General features: G+C 46.5%; 1 protein-coding gene across 1 annotated transcript; it reads left to right on the plus strand.

Annotated features, from left to right (window-relative positions):
* The first annotated feature begins 5,128 nt into the window (after positions 1-5,128).
* Positions 5,129-16,032, plus strand: LOC149432674 (chemerin-like receptor 1). Its single transcript, XM_089664970.1, has 2 exons — positions 5,129-5,227; positions 14,608-16,032. The coding sequence occupies exon 2, from the start codon at positions 14,619-14,621 to the stop codon at positions 15,714-15,716; it is 1,098 nt and encodes a 365-aa protein (XP_089521096.1). The 5' UTR covers positions 5,129-5,227; positions 14,608-14,618; the 3' UTR covers positions 15,717-16,032.
* The last annotated feature ends 1,499 nt before the right edge of the window (positions 16,033-17,531 follow it).

Below are 17,531 nucleotides of genomic sequence, written 5' to 3' on the forward strand. Positions count from 1 at the left end.
TGCAGAAGATGGTCAGAGACTGGAACATGCTGCAGAAGATGGTCAGAGACTGGAACATGCTTCAGGAGATGATTGAGGACTAGAATATACTGCAGGAGATGATTAGAGACTGGAACATGCTGCAGGAGATGGTTAGAGACTGGAACATGCTGCAAGAGATGGATAGAGACTGGAACATGCTACAGGAGATGATTGGAGATTGGAACATGCTGCAAGAGATGGACAGAGACTGGAACATGCTGCAGGAGATGATTGGGGACTGGAACATACTACAGGAGACGATCAGAGATTGGAACATGCTGCAGAAGATGGTCAGAGACTGGAATGTGCTGCAGGAGTTGGTTAGAGAATGGAATGTGCTGCAGGAGATGGTTAGAAATTGGAACATGCTGCAGGAGGTGGTTAGAGACTGGAACATACTTCGGGAGATGGATAGAGACTGGAACGTGCTGCAGAAGATGATTGGGGACTGGAACATACTGCAGGGGATGATTAAAGACTGGAACATACCGCAGAAGATGGTCAGAGACTGGAAAATGCTGCAGGAGATGATTGAGGACTAAAATATACTGCAGGAGATGATTGGGGACTAGAGCATACTGCAGGAGATAATTAGAGACTGAAACATGCTGCAGGAGATAATTAGAGACTGAAACATGCTTCAGGAGATGGATAGAGACTGGAACATGCTACAGGAAATGATTTGGGACTGGAACATGCTACAGGAGATGGATAGAGACTGGAACGTGCTGCAGGAGATGATTGGGGACTAGAACATGCTGCAGGAGATGGATAGAGACTGGAACTGCTGCAGGAGATGATCAGAGGCTGGAACATGCTGCAGAAGATGATCAGAGACTAGAATGTGCTGCAGGAGATGGTTAGAGAATGGAATGTGCTGTAGGAGATGATTGAGGACTAGAAAATACTGCAGGAGATGATTAGGGACTGGAACATGCTACAGGAGATGGACAGAGACTGGAACATGCTGCAGGAGATGATTGGGGACTAGAACATGCTGCAGGAGATGGATAGAGACTCGAACATGTTGCAGAAGATGGTCAGAGACTGGAATGTACTGCAGGAGATGGTTAAAGAATGGAACGTGCTGCAGGAGATGATTAGAGACTGGATCGTGCTGCAGAAGATGATTAGGGACTGGAGTATACTTCAGGAGATGATGAGGGACTGGAGCATACTGCAGGAGATGATTAGAGACTGGAGCATGCTGTAGGAGATGATTGGGGACTAGAACATACTGCAGGAGATGATCAGAGACCGGAACATGCTGCAGGAGATGATTAGGGATTGGAACATGCTGCAGGATATGGATAGAGACTGGAACATGCTGCAGGAGATGATTGGGGACTGGAACATACTGCAGGACGTGGATAGAGATTGGAACATACTGCAGGAGATGGATAGAGACTGGAACATGCTGCAGGAGATGGCCAGAGGCTGGAACGTGCTGCAGGAGATGGTTAGAGACTGGAACATACTTCGGGAGATGGATAGAGATTGGAACGTGCTGCAGGAGATGATTGGGGACTGGAACATACTGCAGGAGATGATTGGGGACTGGAACATACTGCAGGAGATGATTGGGGACTGGAACATACTGCAGGAGGTGCAGTGGTGTGTTTTGGTTTTGTGTTGCCCTAGTCAACACACTAAATTGCCCCCCCCCCATCTAAATTGGAGCCAAAGAGCGAAGAGTGTATTAGAATGTAATAATATTTTATTTTTAGATGGAAAAGAGAGAGACACAAACATACTGCAGTATATATAAAGTACAGCACTACATCCATCATCAGAGGGGGGACCAATCAGAGCGGCTATGACAGATTATCCCCTGGGCAGGGAAATGCCCCACCTACCTGCTCAGCTCACCGTTCACCCTAGCTGACAATCAGCCGATCTGTCAGGAATCCTCCCAGCCCACCCCCAGGGAGTGCCCACAAGGATGGGACAGGAGGGCCACCCCCAACCTACCGGATCCCGTGCACACCCTGTGACGACAACTGATGCCCTTTGCCTGGCATGGCCTTCCTCTGCACAATTTGTCACCTTCTGCTCCAGAAAGCCACCCTGGGCAAATGCTTCGTTTGCTTCGTGGTAAATACACCCCTGTGGGCAGGGGCGGACTGACAACTCATCGGGCCCCCAGGCAATAGGGGATCATGGGGCCCCTGTGTCCTTGCCCAACTCAAAAAAGCCTATTGTTGACGTGCTGCAAGAGTGACAGGGAAAGTGTGACATGCTACAGTTTATGATTAGAGACCATGAACATGCTACAGAACATGGCCAGAGACTAAGAACCTGTTGTAGTTGATAGTTGGAGACCTGGGAACATAATGCAATACCAATAGTGTCCTGAAGAGACAGATGAGAATGTCAGGTAGATAGATACTTTTTTTTACCAGAGTAATTTTTTTATTTTTTTGCACACGTGTTCGCCTGTTGCTGCCCTTATAACACATACACTATATTACCAAAAGTATTGGGCCAGCCCTCCAAATCATGGGATTCAGGAGTTCCAATGGACACAGGTGTATAAAATCATCACCTAGGCATGCAGACTGCTTCTACAAACATTGGTGAAAGAATGGGTCGCTCTCAGGAGCTCAGTGACTCCAAGCGTGGTCCCGTGATAGGTGGTCACCTGTGCAATAAGTCCATCCGTGACATTTCCTGGCTACTAAATATTCCACGGCCAACTGTTAGTGGGATTATAACAAAGTGGAAGCAACTGGAAACAACAGCAACTCAGCCACCAAGTGGTAGGCCACGCCACATGACAGAGCGGGGTCAGCGCATGCTGAAGTGCACAGTGCACAGAAGTCGCCAACTGTCTGCAGAGTCAATAGCTAAAGACCTCCAGACTTCATGTGGCCTTCAGATTAGCACAGAAACAGTGTGTAGAGAGCTTCATGGAATGGGGTTCCATGGCTGAGCAGCTGCATCCAAGCCTTACATCACCAAGTGCAATGCAAACCGGCGGATGCCGTGGTTTAAAGCACGTCGCCACTGGACTCTAGAGCAGTGGAGATGTGTTCTCTGGAGTGACTAATCACACTTCTCTGTCTGGCAATCCAATGAACGTGTCTGGGTTTGCCGGTTGCCAGAAGAACGGTACTTGCCTGACTGCATTGTGCCAAGTTTAAAGTTTGGTGGAGGGGGGATTATGGTGTGGGGTTGTTTTTCAGGGGTTGGGCTTGGCCCCCTAGTTCCAGTGAAGGGAATTCTTAAGGCGTCAGCATACCAAAACATTTTGGACAATTTCATGCTCCCAACTTTGTGGGAAGGGTTTGGGGATGGCCCCTCCCTGTTCCAGCATGACTGCGCACCAGTGCACAAAGCAAGGTCCATAAAGACATGGAGGAGCCAGTTTGGGGTGGAGGAACTTGACTGGCCTGCACAGAGTCCTGACCTCAACCCCATAGAACACCTTTGGGATGAAGTAGAGTGGAGACTGGGAGCCAGGCCTCCTCCCCCGACATCAGTGCCTGACCTGACAAATGTGCTTCTGGAAGAATGGTCCAACCTTCCCATAGACACCCTCCTAAACCTTGTGGACGGCCTTCCCAGAAGAGTTGAAGCTGTTATAGCTGCAAAGGGCGGGGCCAACTCAATATTGAACCCTACGGACTAAGACTGGGGGGCCATTAAAGTTCATGTGCGTGGAAAGGCAGGCGGCCCAATACTTTTGGCAGTATAGTGTATTTGTAGCGGCAAAAGTGTGAGCTTTACCTCCTGCATGACGCACATGTGCATGCTGGGTGGCTGACGTTATTGTACTGAGAAACTACTCACTGTGAGGTCCCAGCACAGGGACCGAGCTGTCAAAAACAGCTCTCGGTAGCTTGCGGGACCGGCTCCCAGTCATATGACCACTGTGACAGCCAAACAAGTGGTCAAAAGACCTCACATGTGATGCAGTTTATCTTTCGCTACCATTACATGCCCTAAGCATTGTGCTTGCATTAGGATGTGTATGGAGGTGAAAGAGTTGCTTTTGCATTTTTTTTTATCATTATATATTCTATTCTATTTTATTTTTTGAACACTTTACATTTTTTTTTCTTTCCGTAAAAAGATCGAGTGGCTCTGGAACTTCTCGGGTTACTTTCACCTGGAAGCCCATCGGCAGCTATGAAAACTCATACCAAGCTCATGGCTATGGCAGCAGCTGTGAGCTTGCTTTAACCCCTTGAAAATCAGGATGTTTATATATATATACCTTGGTAGACAAGGGGTTAATATATATGAATCTATGGCGCAAGGCGATGGATTCTGTGTATCAGTACTGCTTGGACCATAACTTATAACTCATGGGGCCCCCGGGCAATAGGGGATCATGGGGCCCCTGTGTCCTTGCCCAAACTCAAAAAAGCCTATGAAAAAGGTACCAGGGGCATCTCATGGGGAACTCATGGGGCCCCGGGCAATAGGGGATCATGGGGCCCCTGTGTCCTTGCCCAAACTCAAAAAAGCCTATGAAAAAGGTACCAGGGGCATCTCATGGGAAACTCATGGGGCCCCGGGCAATAGGGGATCATGGGGCCCCTGTGTCCTTGCCCAAACTCAAAAAAGCCTATGAAAAAGGTACCAGGGGCATCTCATGGGAAACTCATGGGGCCCCGGGCAATAGGGGATCATGGGGCCCCTGTGTTCTTGCCCAAACTCAAAAAAGCCTATGAAAAAGGTACCAGGGGCATCTCATGGGGAACTCATGGGGCCCCGGGCAATAGGGGATCATGGGGCCTCTGTGTCCTTGCCCAAACGCAAAAAAGCCTATGAAAAAGGTACCAGGGGCATCTCATTGGGCCCCCTACTGACCTCGGGCCCTCGAGCAGTGCCCGAGTTTTCAAATGGTCAGACCGCCCCTGGCTTGGACTGAGAAGAAGGGGTAGAAACCCCGGAAAGCTTGTCCTAAAAATGTAACTGTTACTGCAAAGGAGAAAAGTATGATGGACAATATTCAACGGTGTGCATCCCGAAATATCGGTCCCATGGGAACATCCAGAAAACTTCCCGTCATTATCCTCCGGGCAGAACAGCCGCACTCTTCCTCTGTGGTTTCCAGAAGGGAAGGGGTTACATCTGGAAGGGGCTGAGCAGCTGTGATTCACAAAGAGAGCCGCTTCTCCATATTCCAGCTGAGTCTTTGTGCCGGAGATCCAGATCCGGGAGGACAAGACGAAGAAGGAAGGCCATTCCTATACAGGTAAGAGACCGGCAAACCCCTTCATTTCAATGTATGGCTCATTCTACGGCTTGGTGCAACTCTAGATCTTACCCAATTATTATTATTATTATTTTTTCCCAGAAAATTTAAGGAAAGTGCAAAAAAAAGAACCACCTGATACTTTGTCGTATATATTTTTGAATGATCCAAAACCACAAACTACATTCTAGATGAAACACTTTAACCACTTGACCTCCGGAAGGATTTACGCCCTTCATGACCGGGGACGTTTTTTGCGATTCAACTTTAACTGGCAATTGCTCGGCCATGCAACACTGTACCCATATGAAATTTATATCATTTTTTTTTCACACAGTTAGAGCTTTTTCGTGGGTGGTATTTGTTCAGCACTTTTTTTTTTTTTATTATATAAATGAAAAAAGACCAAAAGTTTGGGAAAAAAGGATATTTTCAACTTTCTTCCATAAAACATATCTGATAGAAAAACAATCGAAAAAAATCTAATTTCTTCATAAATTATTTCTTTCTTCTATAAAACATATCTGATAAAAAAAAATAGAAAAAATCTAATTTTTTCATAAATTGTTTCTGCTACATATCTTTGGTAAAAAAAGTATATTTATTGGTTTATGTGAAAGTTATAGCGTCTACAAACTATGGGATATATACTGGAATTTACACAGCTAAGACGCTATACTAATGGCAGCGATCATTGATTTATAGTGGGACTGTGAGTGGCGGGCAATCTGGTGCTAGCTGACTCTGGCTGGGAGTTACACTAATCAGGCCTGCTGTTAGAAACCACGGGGCCCCATACAGCCAACCTGACAGGGCCCCACCAAAAAACACAATTTACTGTGCTTCAGTTATGAATGAACACCGTGAGTGATTGGTCCTGATCACTCATTGTGATCATTCGGGAAAGGAAGGAGCTGGTAAATGTGACATATTTACTGGACCCTTCCACCACTCTCCATCCTGAAGGATCCCATTGTGTGCTTGCACCTGCCAGTGGGGTCCACCCCTGGCATGGTCACATAGTGAACAGGGGCGGACTGGCCATTTGGAAACTCGGGCGCTGCCTGAGGGCCCGGGGTCAGTAGGGGGCCCCATGAGATGCCCCTGGTACCTTTTTAATAGGCTTTTTTGAGTTTGGGCACGGACACAGGGGCCCCATGATCCCTATTGCCCAGGGGCCCCATGAGTTGTCAGTCCGCCCCTGATAGTGAAGCAGCGGTTTGGGACTGCGCAGGGACCCTTTATCAGGTATGTGATGACCACAGGCACTTTGAAACAAACTTGTTGGCATGCTGGAAACGTACCTTATCCATGTTGTGTAGCTGAATGTCATTGCAGCTTTCTTTTAACCATGCGTTAACCGGTTATGGGGTGCAACATTATTTCATTAAAATCATTTAATTATATAATAATAATAATAATTATTATTATTTTTAAAAAAAAGCATGTAATATAAATATGGCATTAAATATAAAGAAATAAAACGTCTCCCCTGCGTGTTCACCTTTGTCATGGCTTATATATATTATTAAATAGATATTATTTTGTATTAAGTATAAATACTGTACTATTTTATATTAAATAAATACAATATAACACATATTATAATAATGGATTAAATAATATTAATCATCATAATAATAACAATATTCATTTTCTTTTCTTTTTCTTTTTCTCTTATGTTTTCTTTTTTTTACACATTAGAATACTTTAACCACTTATGACGTGCAAGAGGAATATACTTCATCATCTTGAATGACAGTGTTTCTTATCTCCTCCAGCCTATTTACAGCTACTTCACACCCACATGTACTGTATTTTTTTTTTCCCAGCATTGTCTGTACATCTTTGCTCAGGACTGGCTTCCTAATAGGAACTTTAGACTGATGTATATATATATATATATATATATATATATATACAGGGGCGGACTGACAACTCATGGGGCCCCCGGGCAATAGGGGATCATGGGGCCCCTGTGTCCTTGCCCACACTCAAATCAAACCCAAAAAAGCCTATGAAAGGTACCAGGAACATCTCATGGGGCCCCCTACTGACCCCGGGCCCTCGGGCAGAGCCCGAGTTCCCCAATGGTCAGTCCGCCCCTGTATATATATATATATATATATATATATATATATATATATACCAGGGCTTTTTCCAGCAGGAATGCGTGGGAACGCAATTCTAGCACCTCCAGCACTGTATGTAATGACAAAAGCTGCTGGTGGGTCTACTGTTGCTGGCTCCTGGAGATCTATTGTTGTGAGCGGGTCTATTGTTGGTGTGGGGGCTTTATGTTGCTGGGAGGGGTTCAGTTGTTGCTTGGAAGGATCTCCTGTTGAGGGAGGGGTATACTGCTGCTGGCTGCCAATAGATCTACTAATGTTGATGAGGGTCTGTTGTTGCTGGGAAGATCTACTGTTGCTGGAGGGATCTGCTGTTTCTGGGGGGGGGTCTACTGTTGCTTGGGGGGTCTATTTTACAGCCTTTCTTGTTAGCATTACCAAATTCCATACAAATTACTTAGCATGGCAAAATGATACTTGGTTCTGTATTCTGTAAAAGGGACAGTACTGGGAGGTGGGTAGGGGGTGAAACCAAGAGACAGTGCTCGGAGGTGGGTAGGGGGCAGAGACAAGGGGCAACCCAGGAGGAGTGATTACCTGCACACCTATTATTTGAGAAAAAAGCCTTGCAAATATCAATCTAAAGTTTATATACCGATATATATATATACTTTTATTGGTGTTATTTATTTTACTGTAGTTCATTCCCCCCCCCCCCTACATTTGATCTTATAGCTAACAAAACCTCTATGCGATAGCAGGTGACAGGTCCTCTTTTTGGATACATCAGGGGTTTATTAGACCACTAACCTCTCTTCTGTCCTCCACTGCACCTAATCAAGCGCTAATTGTGCTTGATTAGCTGCCTCCCGACTACAGTAGTTGAGGCATGAACCCAGAAGTGATGTAGTATTGATTCTGGGTTCAACAGTTGCAGGGGAAATCAGGGAATGGGAACCACCATGGGTGTCAGCAGCGGGGGGGGGGGGGGGATGGGGCATTGGGCACACCTTCAGAGACCCGTAAAAATGATGACTGAAAAAACTCATACAAGGCTGACAGCAGCAACTGTGAGCTTGCTTTAACCTCTTAAATACCAGGATATTTAGAAATATAAGTTGGTGGACAAGGGGTTAAAGCAGAAACAGCCTTTGGAGCCGCTTTTGGGTTTTCTATCTCCCAGAAGAGGCAGTGGCCATCTCTTCCCACCTTCCTAGGGCCCTCCCCCCAAAACCCTCCCCCCCACAGTTTATTATACTTCAGTTTGAATGAACACAGTGAGTCATCTGTGTTAATCACTCATTGTGTCCATTCGGGGAAGGAAGTGGCTGGGAAATGTGACATATGCTGCTGGTGGGAAGGAGAAGAGGGAAGTTGGCAGCACTGCAGGGGTGGGGGCACACGGGGGCCTGGGCAACAGGGGGAAACATTTGGTGCACAGGGAATGCAATGGGTGCACCGGGTGGGGGGGGCAACTACTGGAACCCATCCCCTGTATGTCTCTCTCTGCAGCAGCTGTAGAGAAAGCCATACAGAGGATCAGCTCCAGTAATTGCCCCCCCATCTCAATCTCCCTCACTGCCCACATCTGATTCACCTGCCTGGGTCCCCCTGCTGGCCTGGGCCCCGTACAAGAGGACCAGAGAGATAGATAGAGTGGATTGTATCTATAGAATGGAGGAATTGTGCCGTATGGAAGAGGATAAAATGGAAAAATTTAGGAAAATATGGTGCAGCTGGATAAAATTCAAAACCTTGGAAATATATACAGAATTGATTAGAGTAAAGGGGGAAGTCTAGAAACTTGAAGAGAGTTACTATGGTAAATTCATGTAAGAGAAGAACTTGATGGAGACAGATAGGCATGAGAGAAGAATTAGATGGAGGAAGGATGTGGATGGGGGGACGGGTAGAGGGGGACGGGTAGAGGGGGAGGGAGGGATAGGGGAAAGGTTTGGGGTTATTGGAGAATATATGAAATATTTTTATAGCTGATGTTTTTTTCCATTTTATATAATAATAAAAAAAAGAGGACCAGGGTTACCCCCTTATCCACAGCCCTGGGGGTTATAACCCTCCCTTAGTCTATCTAAAATTTAAACAAAAAAAAAAAAGTTTTTCCTTTAGTTCTACTTAAAACTTAATGGAATCTACCTAAAATCAGTCAAACTGACCACACATTTTCAAATTGTCTAGAAATAGCATTTATTTTCCGAGAAATACAAAGAAGAAACAGAAGCTGTTCTTTAAATATTTGCAGGTTCAACATTTTCAAAAACTGTGAATAGATGATGATGATGATAGACGATTAGCTGTGTTTGCAGAATGCAGACGGGGGTAAGGATCGGGTTTATTTACAGTGAGACTAATTTTTGGTTAAAAAAACAAAATTCTGTTCCAGTATGTATTCTTAACTCAGAAGCAGGACCGGGACAAGGGGTGGGCAGGAGAGGCAGACGCCCTGGGCGCCGAGAGGCTAGGGGGCAAAAAATAGATGCAGGGTGGTACACCCATTCTGTGGCATGTATGAAAGTGTTACTAAACCCACAACAGTAAAATGAGTCTCAAAAATAAAAACTGTGATGCCCTAAACCAGTGGTTTTCAACCTTCCTAATGCTGCGACCCTTTAATACAGTTCCTCATGTTGTGGTGACCCCCAACCATAAAATTATTTTTGTTGCTACTTCATAACTGTAATTTTGCAGTGAGAGGAATAGTGCCACATCACTGATGTCAGTGGGAGGAATAGTGCCCCATCATTGGTGTCAGTGGGAGGAATAGTGCCCCATCATTGGTATCAGTGGGAGGAATAGTGCCCCATCATTGGTGTCAGTGGGAGGAATAGTGTCCCATCATTGGTATCAGTGGGAGGAATAGTGCCCCATCATTGGTGTCAGTGGGAGGAATAGTGTCCCATCATTGGTATCAGTGGGAGGAATAGTGCCCCATCGTTGGTATCAGTGGGAGGAATAGTGCCTCATCGTTGGTGTCAGTGGGAGGAATAGTGCCCCATCATTGGTGTCAGTGGGAGGAATAGTGCCCCATCATTGGAATCAGTGGGATGAATAGTGCCCCATCATTGGTGTCAGTGGGAGGAATAGTGCCCCATCATTGGTATCAGTGGGAGGAATAGTGCCCCATCGTTGGTATCAGTGGGAGGAATAGTGCCCCATCATTGGTGTCAGTGGGGGGGGGGAATAGTGCCCCATCATTGATACTAGTGTGGGGAGGAATTGTGCCCCATCATTGGTGTCAGTGGGGAGGAATAGTGCCCCATCATTGGTATCAGTGGGAGGAATAGTGCCCCATCATTGGTGTCAGTGGGGAGGAATAGTGCCCCATCATTGGTATCAGTGGGAGGAATAGTGCCCCATCGTTGGTATCAGTGGGAGGAATAGTGCCCCATCGTTGGTATCAGTGGGAGGAATAGTGCCCCATCGTTGGTATCAGTGGGAGGAATAGTGCCCCATCATTGGTGTCAGTGGGGGGGGGGGGGGAATAGTGCCCCATCATTGATACTAGTGTGGGGAGGAATTGTGCCCCATCATTGGTGTCAGTGGGGAGGAATAGTGCCCCATCATTGGTATCAGTGGGAGGAATAGTGCCCCATCGATGGTGTCAGTGGGGGGGAGGAATAGTGCCCCATCGATGGTGTCAGTGGGGGGGAGGAATAGTTCCCCATTGTTGGTGTCAGTGGGGGTGGGGGGAGGAAATAGTGCCCCATCATTGGTGTCAGTGGGAGGAATAGTGCCCCATCATTGGTGTCAGTGGGAGGAATAGTGCCCCATCGTTGGTATCAGTGGGAGGAATAGTGCCCCATTGTTGGTATCAGTGGGAGGAATAGTGCCCCATCGTTGGTGTCAGTGGGGGGGGGGGAATAGTGCCCCATCATTGATACTAGTGTGGGGAGGAATTGTGCCCCATCATTGGTGTCAGTGGGGAGGAATAGTGCCCCATCATTGGTATCAGTGGGAGGAATAGTGCCCCATCATTGGTATCAGTGGGAGGAATAGTGCCCCATCGATGGTGTCAGTGGGGGGGAGGAATAGTGCCCCATCGTTGGTATCAGTGGGAGGAATAGTGCCCCATCGTTGGTATCAGTGGGAGGAATAGTGCCCCATCATTGGTGTCAGTGGGGGGGGGGGGAATAGTGCCCCATCATTGATACTAGTGTGGGGAGGAATTGTGCCCCATCATTGGTGTCAGTGGGGAGGAATAGTGCCCCATCATTGGTATCAGTGGGAGGAATAGTGCCCCATCGATGGTGTCAGTGGGGGGGAGGAATAGTGCCCCATCGATGGTGTCAGTGGGGGGGAGGAATAGTTCCCCATTGTTGGTGTCAGTGGGGGTGGGGGGAGGAAATAGTGCCCCATCATTGGTGTCAGTGGGAGGAATAGTGCCCCATCATTGGTGTCAGTGGGAGGAATAGTGCCCCATCGTTGGTATCAGTGGGAGGAATAGTGCCCCATTGTTGGTATCAGTGGGAGGAATAGTGCCCCATCGTTGGTGTCAGTGGGGGGGGGGGGGAATAGTGCCCCATCATTGATACTAGTGTGGGGAGGAATTGTGCCCCATCATTGGTGTCAGTGGGGAGGAATAGTGCCCCATCATTGGTATCAGTGGGAGGAATAGTGCCCCATCATTGGTATCAGTGGGAGGAATAGTGCCCCATCGATGGTGTCAGTGGGGGGGAGGAATAGTGCCCCATCGATGGTGTCAGTGGGGGGGAGGAATAGTGCCCCATCGTTGGTGTCAGTGGGGGGAGGAATAGTTCCCCATTGTTGGTGTCAGTGGGGGTGGGGAGAGGAAATAGTGCCCCATCATTGGTGTCAGTGGGAGCAATAGTGCCCCATCATTGGTATTAGTGACACCAATGATGGGGCACTATTCCTCCCACTGACACCAATGATACTTACCTTGCTGACTCCTGCTCCAGCCTGGGCTCGCTCCCTCCCTCTCCCATCTACAGCCAGCATACCTGGCTGCAGCAGCACCATCTGCAGGCTACAGACACTTACCTGTCAGCTGTCTTCCTTCTCCGGCCGCTCCCTCGCTCGATCTTCTTTGATCTTCGCGCTGCTGCTCGGCTCCACCTCTCCAAGCTCCACCTCCTCGCCGGTGATTGGCCGCCTGTGTGCCTCTCCTGAGCTACAGTTCCGGCGGCCAATCACTGGCAAGGAGCTGTTGAGTGATCCCGGGGATGTGGCCAGATGACAGGGGCGGCATGTCATCCCGCGCACACATCGTGGTCCAGGGAAATGTGGACGTATCTGCATGTGAGCGGACCCGCCTGGAGACTGATAGAGGAGCGGTGTCTCGGTTCCTAAGACCATCGGAAATATGTGTTTTCAGATGGTCTTAGGAAACCCCTGTGAAAGGGTTGTTCGACCCCCAAAGGGGTCGCAACCCACAGGTTGAGAACCGCTGCCCTAAACCATAAATAGTGGTGAATTATCAACAGCAGGGTTCCAAAAAGGATAATCCCAAATAATTGTATATCATTCTAACCGACTCACTTGTGAGTTACACAAAGTTGTGTCCTCGGAACCAATCATAACATATTAAAAGGAAGAAACCAAGGGAAAGAGATCCCAATGGTCAAGGGGTCCCAATGAGGACAGACTGCAGTTCAGAAAGATATACGGTACCATGCGGTGAATAGGATAGTGTGGATATTCACCGTATGGTCCCCGCTGATATTCTTTCCATCTGAGGTGCCGGGACTTCTCAGCGTTGGTTGTCACCCTGGATAGCCACGTTGTCTCTAACCTTCATGCATCTTTCTGTTGGTGGTGGTTGGGTCTGAATTAATTCATTTTTGTGTAATTTTTAATTTTATATTTTGCAATAAACGGTTGAATTGTTTTTTCTAAGCCGCAGTTTGTCCTCATTGGGACCTCTTGACCATTGGGATCTCTTTCCCTTTGTTCCTTCCTTTTTATATAGTAAAATGAGTCTAGATGCAGTCAAGTGTGCCTGATACACTCACTGTGGAACCTAAGGGGTTAATACTCTGCATTGTGTAAAAAAGATGTTTGATCCTGTCTTCTCTGATCCTTCCCTTCTTCTACTGTCCCCAAGCCATCTGCTGATAGAACAGAGCCTTGGGGGCAAGCTGCACATTTTCAGTTTGGTGTGTATTGCTGTGAGTTGGTGTGAGGTTTTTTTTCTTTGGGAGAGTGCATGTGATCAGCACAGGGCCAATCAGCACTGTCCAGACAGAGGGTCAGGGGTCGTGCAGCCTCATAGGACTATCATGGGGAGACTTCCAGAACAAAAAGTAGAACATGCAGCATTTTTTCTGCACTGAACTGTACTGGAACACAGTAAAACACATGAAAAATGTACCCAAATGCACCCAAATGCACTAAAAACGTACACAAATGCACATCTTACTAAGTTGAAGAAAAAAAGAGAGAGGGGAAACAATGAACAAATCCCCTACCATTCAGTTTTCCCTTCAAAGCAGAAATCCCCCCCTTCCAGCACAAATTATCCTCCCCTAATCCCCTATTCCAGCATAAGTCCCCCCAAAGTTCCCCTCCTAGCACAAATACCCCCAATCAGGGGCGGACTGACCATTTGGAAACTCGGGCACTGCCCGAGGGCCCGGGGTCAGTAGGGGGCCCCATGAGATACCCCTGGTACCTTTTTCATAGGCTTTTTTGAGTTTGGGCAAGAACACATGGGCCCCATGATCCCCTATTGCCCGGGGGCCCCATGAGTTGTCAGTCCGCCCCTGCCCCCAATCATCCCTACTAGTACAAATCCCCACCCCCCAAAAAAATTTCCCCTCTTAGTACAAATCCTCTTCCCCCCCTCCCAACATAAATCCCCCCAAACCACCCCTCCTGGCACACCTCACTAAATTTCCCCTCCTAGAAAAATTCTTACTCGCTGCTGCCCCCCAAAAAATTCCACTCCCAACACAAATCCGCTCCCCCAATCTCCTCATGGCCCCCCCCCCACCAAACATAATACCACAGTACCCAGGGCAGCCGCCCCTCTGCCCAGCCTTGTCCTGGCCCTGCTGGGTGGTGACATCACCCATAGAAGTACAATGGGGCATCCAATGTTGGCTGTCCTTCTTCTACACTGAAGCTGGCGCTGGGACCTGGTCATGTGACCGTATCAGAGCGACTTTTGAATAGGTCTATACAGGCATCTTTCCTTCTACAGGGTAGATAGAATAGGCTTAGAATGGGGGTAGGAGTTTTGATTTGCCTTCTACTTTAAAAAGTATCTAAATACTAAGATCTATAATCTTTCCTTTCTGAACAAATAATCAACATTAAATGTTTGTCTTTCAGGGCTGGTTAACATGGAAACTTCGACTTTACAGTCCTTCTCCCCAGACCCCCTGGCCTTACAGGCTGAGGAGGAAGAAGAGGAATATTTGACAGGGGAGGACATACCCTTGGAACTTGATAAAACACTCCGTTACCTGTCCATCATTATATACAGCATAGCTTTTCTCCTGGGAACCACTGGAAATGGCTTGGTGATATGGATTGCTGGGTTTAAGATGAAGAGAACAGTCAATACAGTCTGGTTTTTGAATCTTGCAATCGCTGACTTCATTTTTACCTTTTTTTTGCCCTTGAGCATCAGCTACACAGCTCTGGGTTTCAACTGGCCATTTGGAACTCTACTGTGCAAGCTGAACAGCACCATCGCTTTCCTGAATTTGTTTGCGAGTGTCTTCCTGCTTACTGTTATCAGTGCTGACCGTTGTGTCTCCGTGGTCAGACCCGTATGGGCCCAAAACCATAGGACTCCAAGACTGGCTTCCGCTATCGCCCTCTCTGTTTGGCTGGCAGCTTTAATCCTTTGTTCTCCCTACTTGGCCTTTCGGGACACCATACGGGACAATGACAACAATGTCACACATTGCTACAATAACTACGCCTTCTCCACCGACTTTGATGACTTGGAGGTAGTAGCCTTGAGGAACATGAGACACCAAGTAATGATATCTGTAAGGTTTCTTTTTGGGTTCCTGCTCCCCTTTGGACTTATCTTAGTTTTCTATTCTTTGATGGCTTTGAAGTTGAGAAGAAGCCTTCTTTCGTGGTCCAGCCGGCCATTCAAAGTCATGGCATCTGTTGTGGTTGCTTTCTTCCTCTGCTGGTTCCCATATCACATCCTCTCTGTACTGGAAGTTGTTATGCACCACTGGGACAATAAAGGGCTAAAATCAGCTGTTCTTATTGGAAGTCCCTTAGCTACCAGTCTGGCTTTCTTTAACAGCTGCTTAAACCCCTTCCTCTATGTCTTTCTGGGCAGGGATTTTAAAGAGTCCTTGAGAAGATCCATCCTTTCAGCTTTTGAAACTGCATTTAGTGAAGAGCAAGGAAAACACGCCTACAGTCTGGGAACTCCCGGGTCTCTTTCTGACCAAGAGTCTCAATTTACCTGACTGAGCCTGGATGAACATGGTACGAGATTAGTCTCATGACAGATTATTTTCCCTTCAGGAGCACTATTTTTTGGGTAATCTAGAAGCAAGACCTTCTAACGGTTCTATAATTGTGGAGATCTTATCTAATTATCTGAAGATCAGTAATTCTTCAGAATGTGGTTGACTTTCCACTCTTCACTTTTGAGGTTGTATACAAGATCTTTACTCAGATACAAGCTATAAAACTATGTTTTTTAAGAGCTAAAGAAAGTTGGAACCTTCTGGAATATTAGTATTTTATTCTATGTAAGCTGTATAAAAGTGCTTTCAACTAGTTGGCTGCAAGTAACTGTTTACTTGGAAAATTAGTCTTCTCATTGATGTGTGTGAACCAAGTTATACAAACTCTGTCCAACCCTGTCATTTGCGGCCTTCTCTGCCAACTGTCATCTCCACCTTTCTATGATTGTTTGGTTTGTGGTCATGGCATTGTTATAAATCAAAATGTACTGGTGACTCATGGTACGCAGTAGTGCTTCCACCAGCAAAACCTACTTTGGATTTGCTGCCACAATAACTATGCCTTCTTGATTGACTTTGAAAATTAGGATTTGGTAGCGATAATGTCCATGAGACACCAAATAATGTTATCTGTACAGTATACTTGAGATCTCTAAGTCCTGAGTTTAAGAAAGCACCAGATACAACATTACGTGCTGAATTCAGCATTCCAGTTGGTTTAGACCAGGATTCCATGGAACCCTATGGTTCCTCCAAAGGTTACTAGGGGTTTCCTGAGCAATGAACAATTTCTGCCTCTCAGATAAGTTACCACTGACACCATTGATCTTTTAGCTATCCGTAAGGGGGTAGATCTTCTCAATAACCACTGGTGTAAGAAGCATTCTTCCAACTGACCATCACACTAATGTATTATGAGTTGCAGATATAGTAGTTTTGGCAGAGTTTCTCTGAGACCAGAAAGTTATTTCAAGGGTTCAAGTGTTGAAAAGGTCAGTAAAGGCCGGTCTAGGCCTTTGGACAATAAAACTCAAGATGTACTGTAAATATTCAGTTGTGACTTGCATGGCAGTGGTGCCAGAAATAGGCAATGGTGAGCCAACCAGAAAGCTGGACTGCTTGTATTGTATTTATTCTACTGAAGAGCAAAGTTAAACTTTCACCTTACAAACCATACAGCACGACTGAGAAGTAAAATCAGCTATCTGCCACCTTCTATGCCATAAATTCAACTCGGTTTATGTTCAAAGTGGAAACCCAGCAAAAAAAAAGCGTTTTCAGGATCTTAATTTTATACATCACATAAATGTCCTTTACTTTTATGAGAAAACTGCAATGCTTCTGGATCTTGTTTGTTTAATTGCTTTTTTGGGGCTTTGTAAGATTTTAACTTCAAGAACGCATACAAAGCCTGCAGCTCCCTATAAGTTTTCATAAGTTGCAAAGTGTTCTTAATGTGAACCTATTCTGCACAAGCAGTAACAACACTATAAAACAAGGCCTTGGTCACCTCTGCAGCTATAAGCATTCTGGAGAAATTAATCTTTAAAATTCATAACAGATGCACTGAAATCTTCCTCTTTACTTTCTATTCCAGCAGAATTTAGTTTGTAAGCTATTAGAAAGAAACTGAGACCTGACTTTAGAGTCTCTGCTGTGATCTTTGAGGATGAATTACTTCACCCTACGTGCTGCTCGAGAGGTGGGTAGGGGGTGGAACAATGGGACATGCTTGGAGGTGGGCAGGGGGTGGAACCATGGGGCAGGGCCCAGTGGTGGGTAGGGGGTGGAACCATGGGACAGTGCTCGGAG

Source organism: Staurois parvus, unplaced genomic scaffold (genome assembly GCF_062004578.1).
Source record: "Staurois parvus isolate SC_StPar_1 unplaced genomic scaffold, SC_StPar_1.0 ptg002113l, whole genome shotgun sequence".
NCBI classification, from domain to species: Eukaryota; Metazoa; Chordata; class Amphibia; order Anura; family Ranidae; genus Staurois; species Staurois parvus.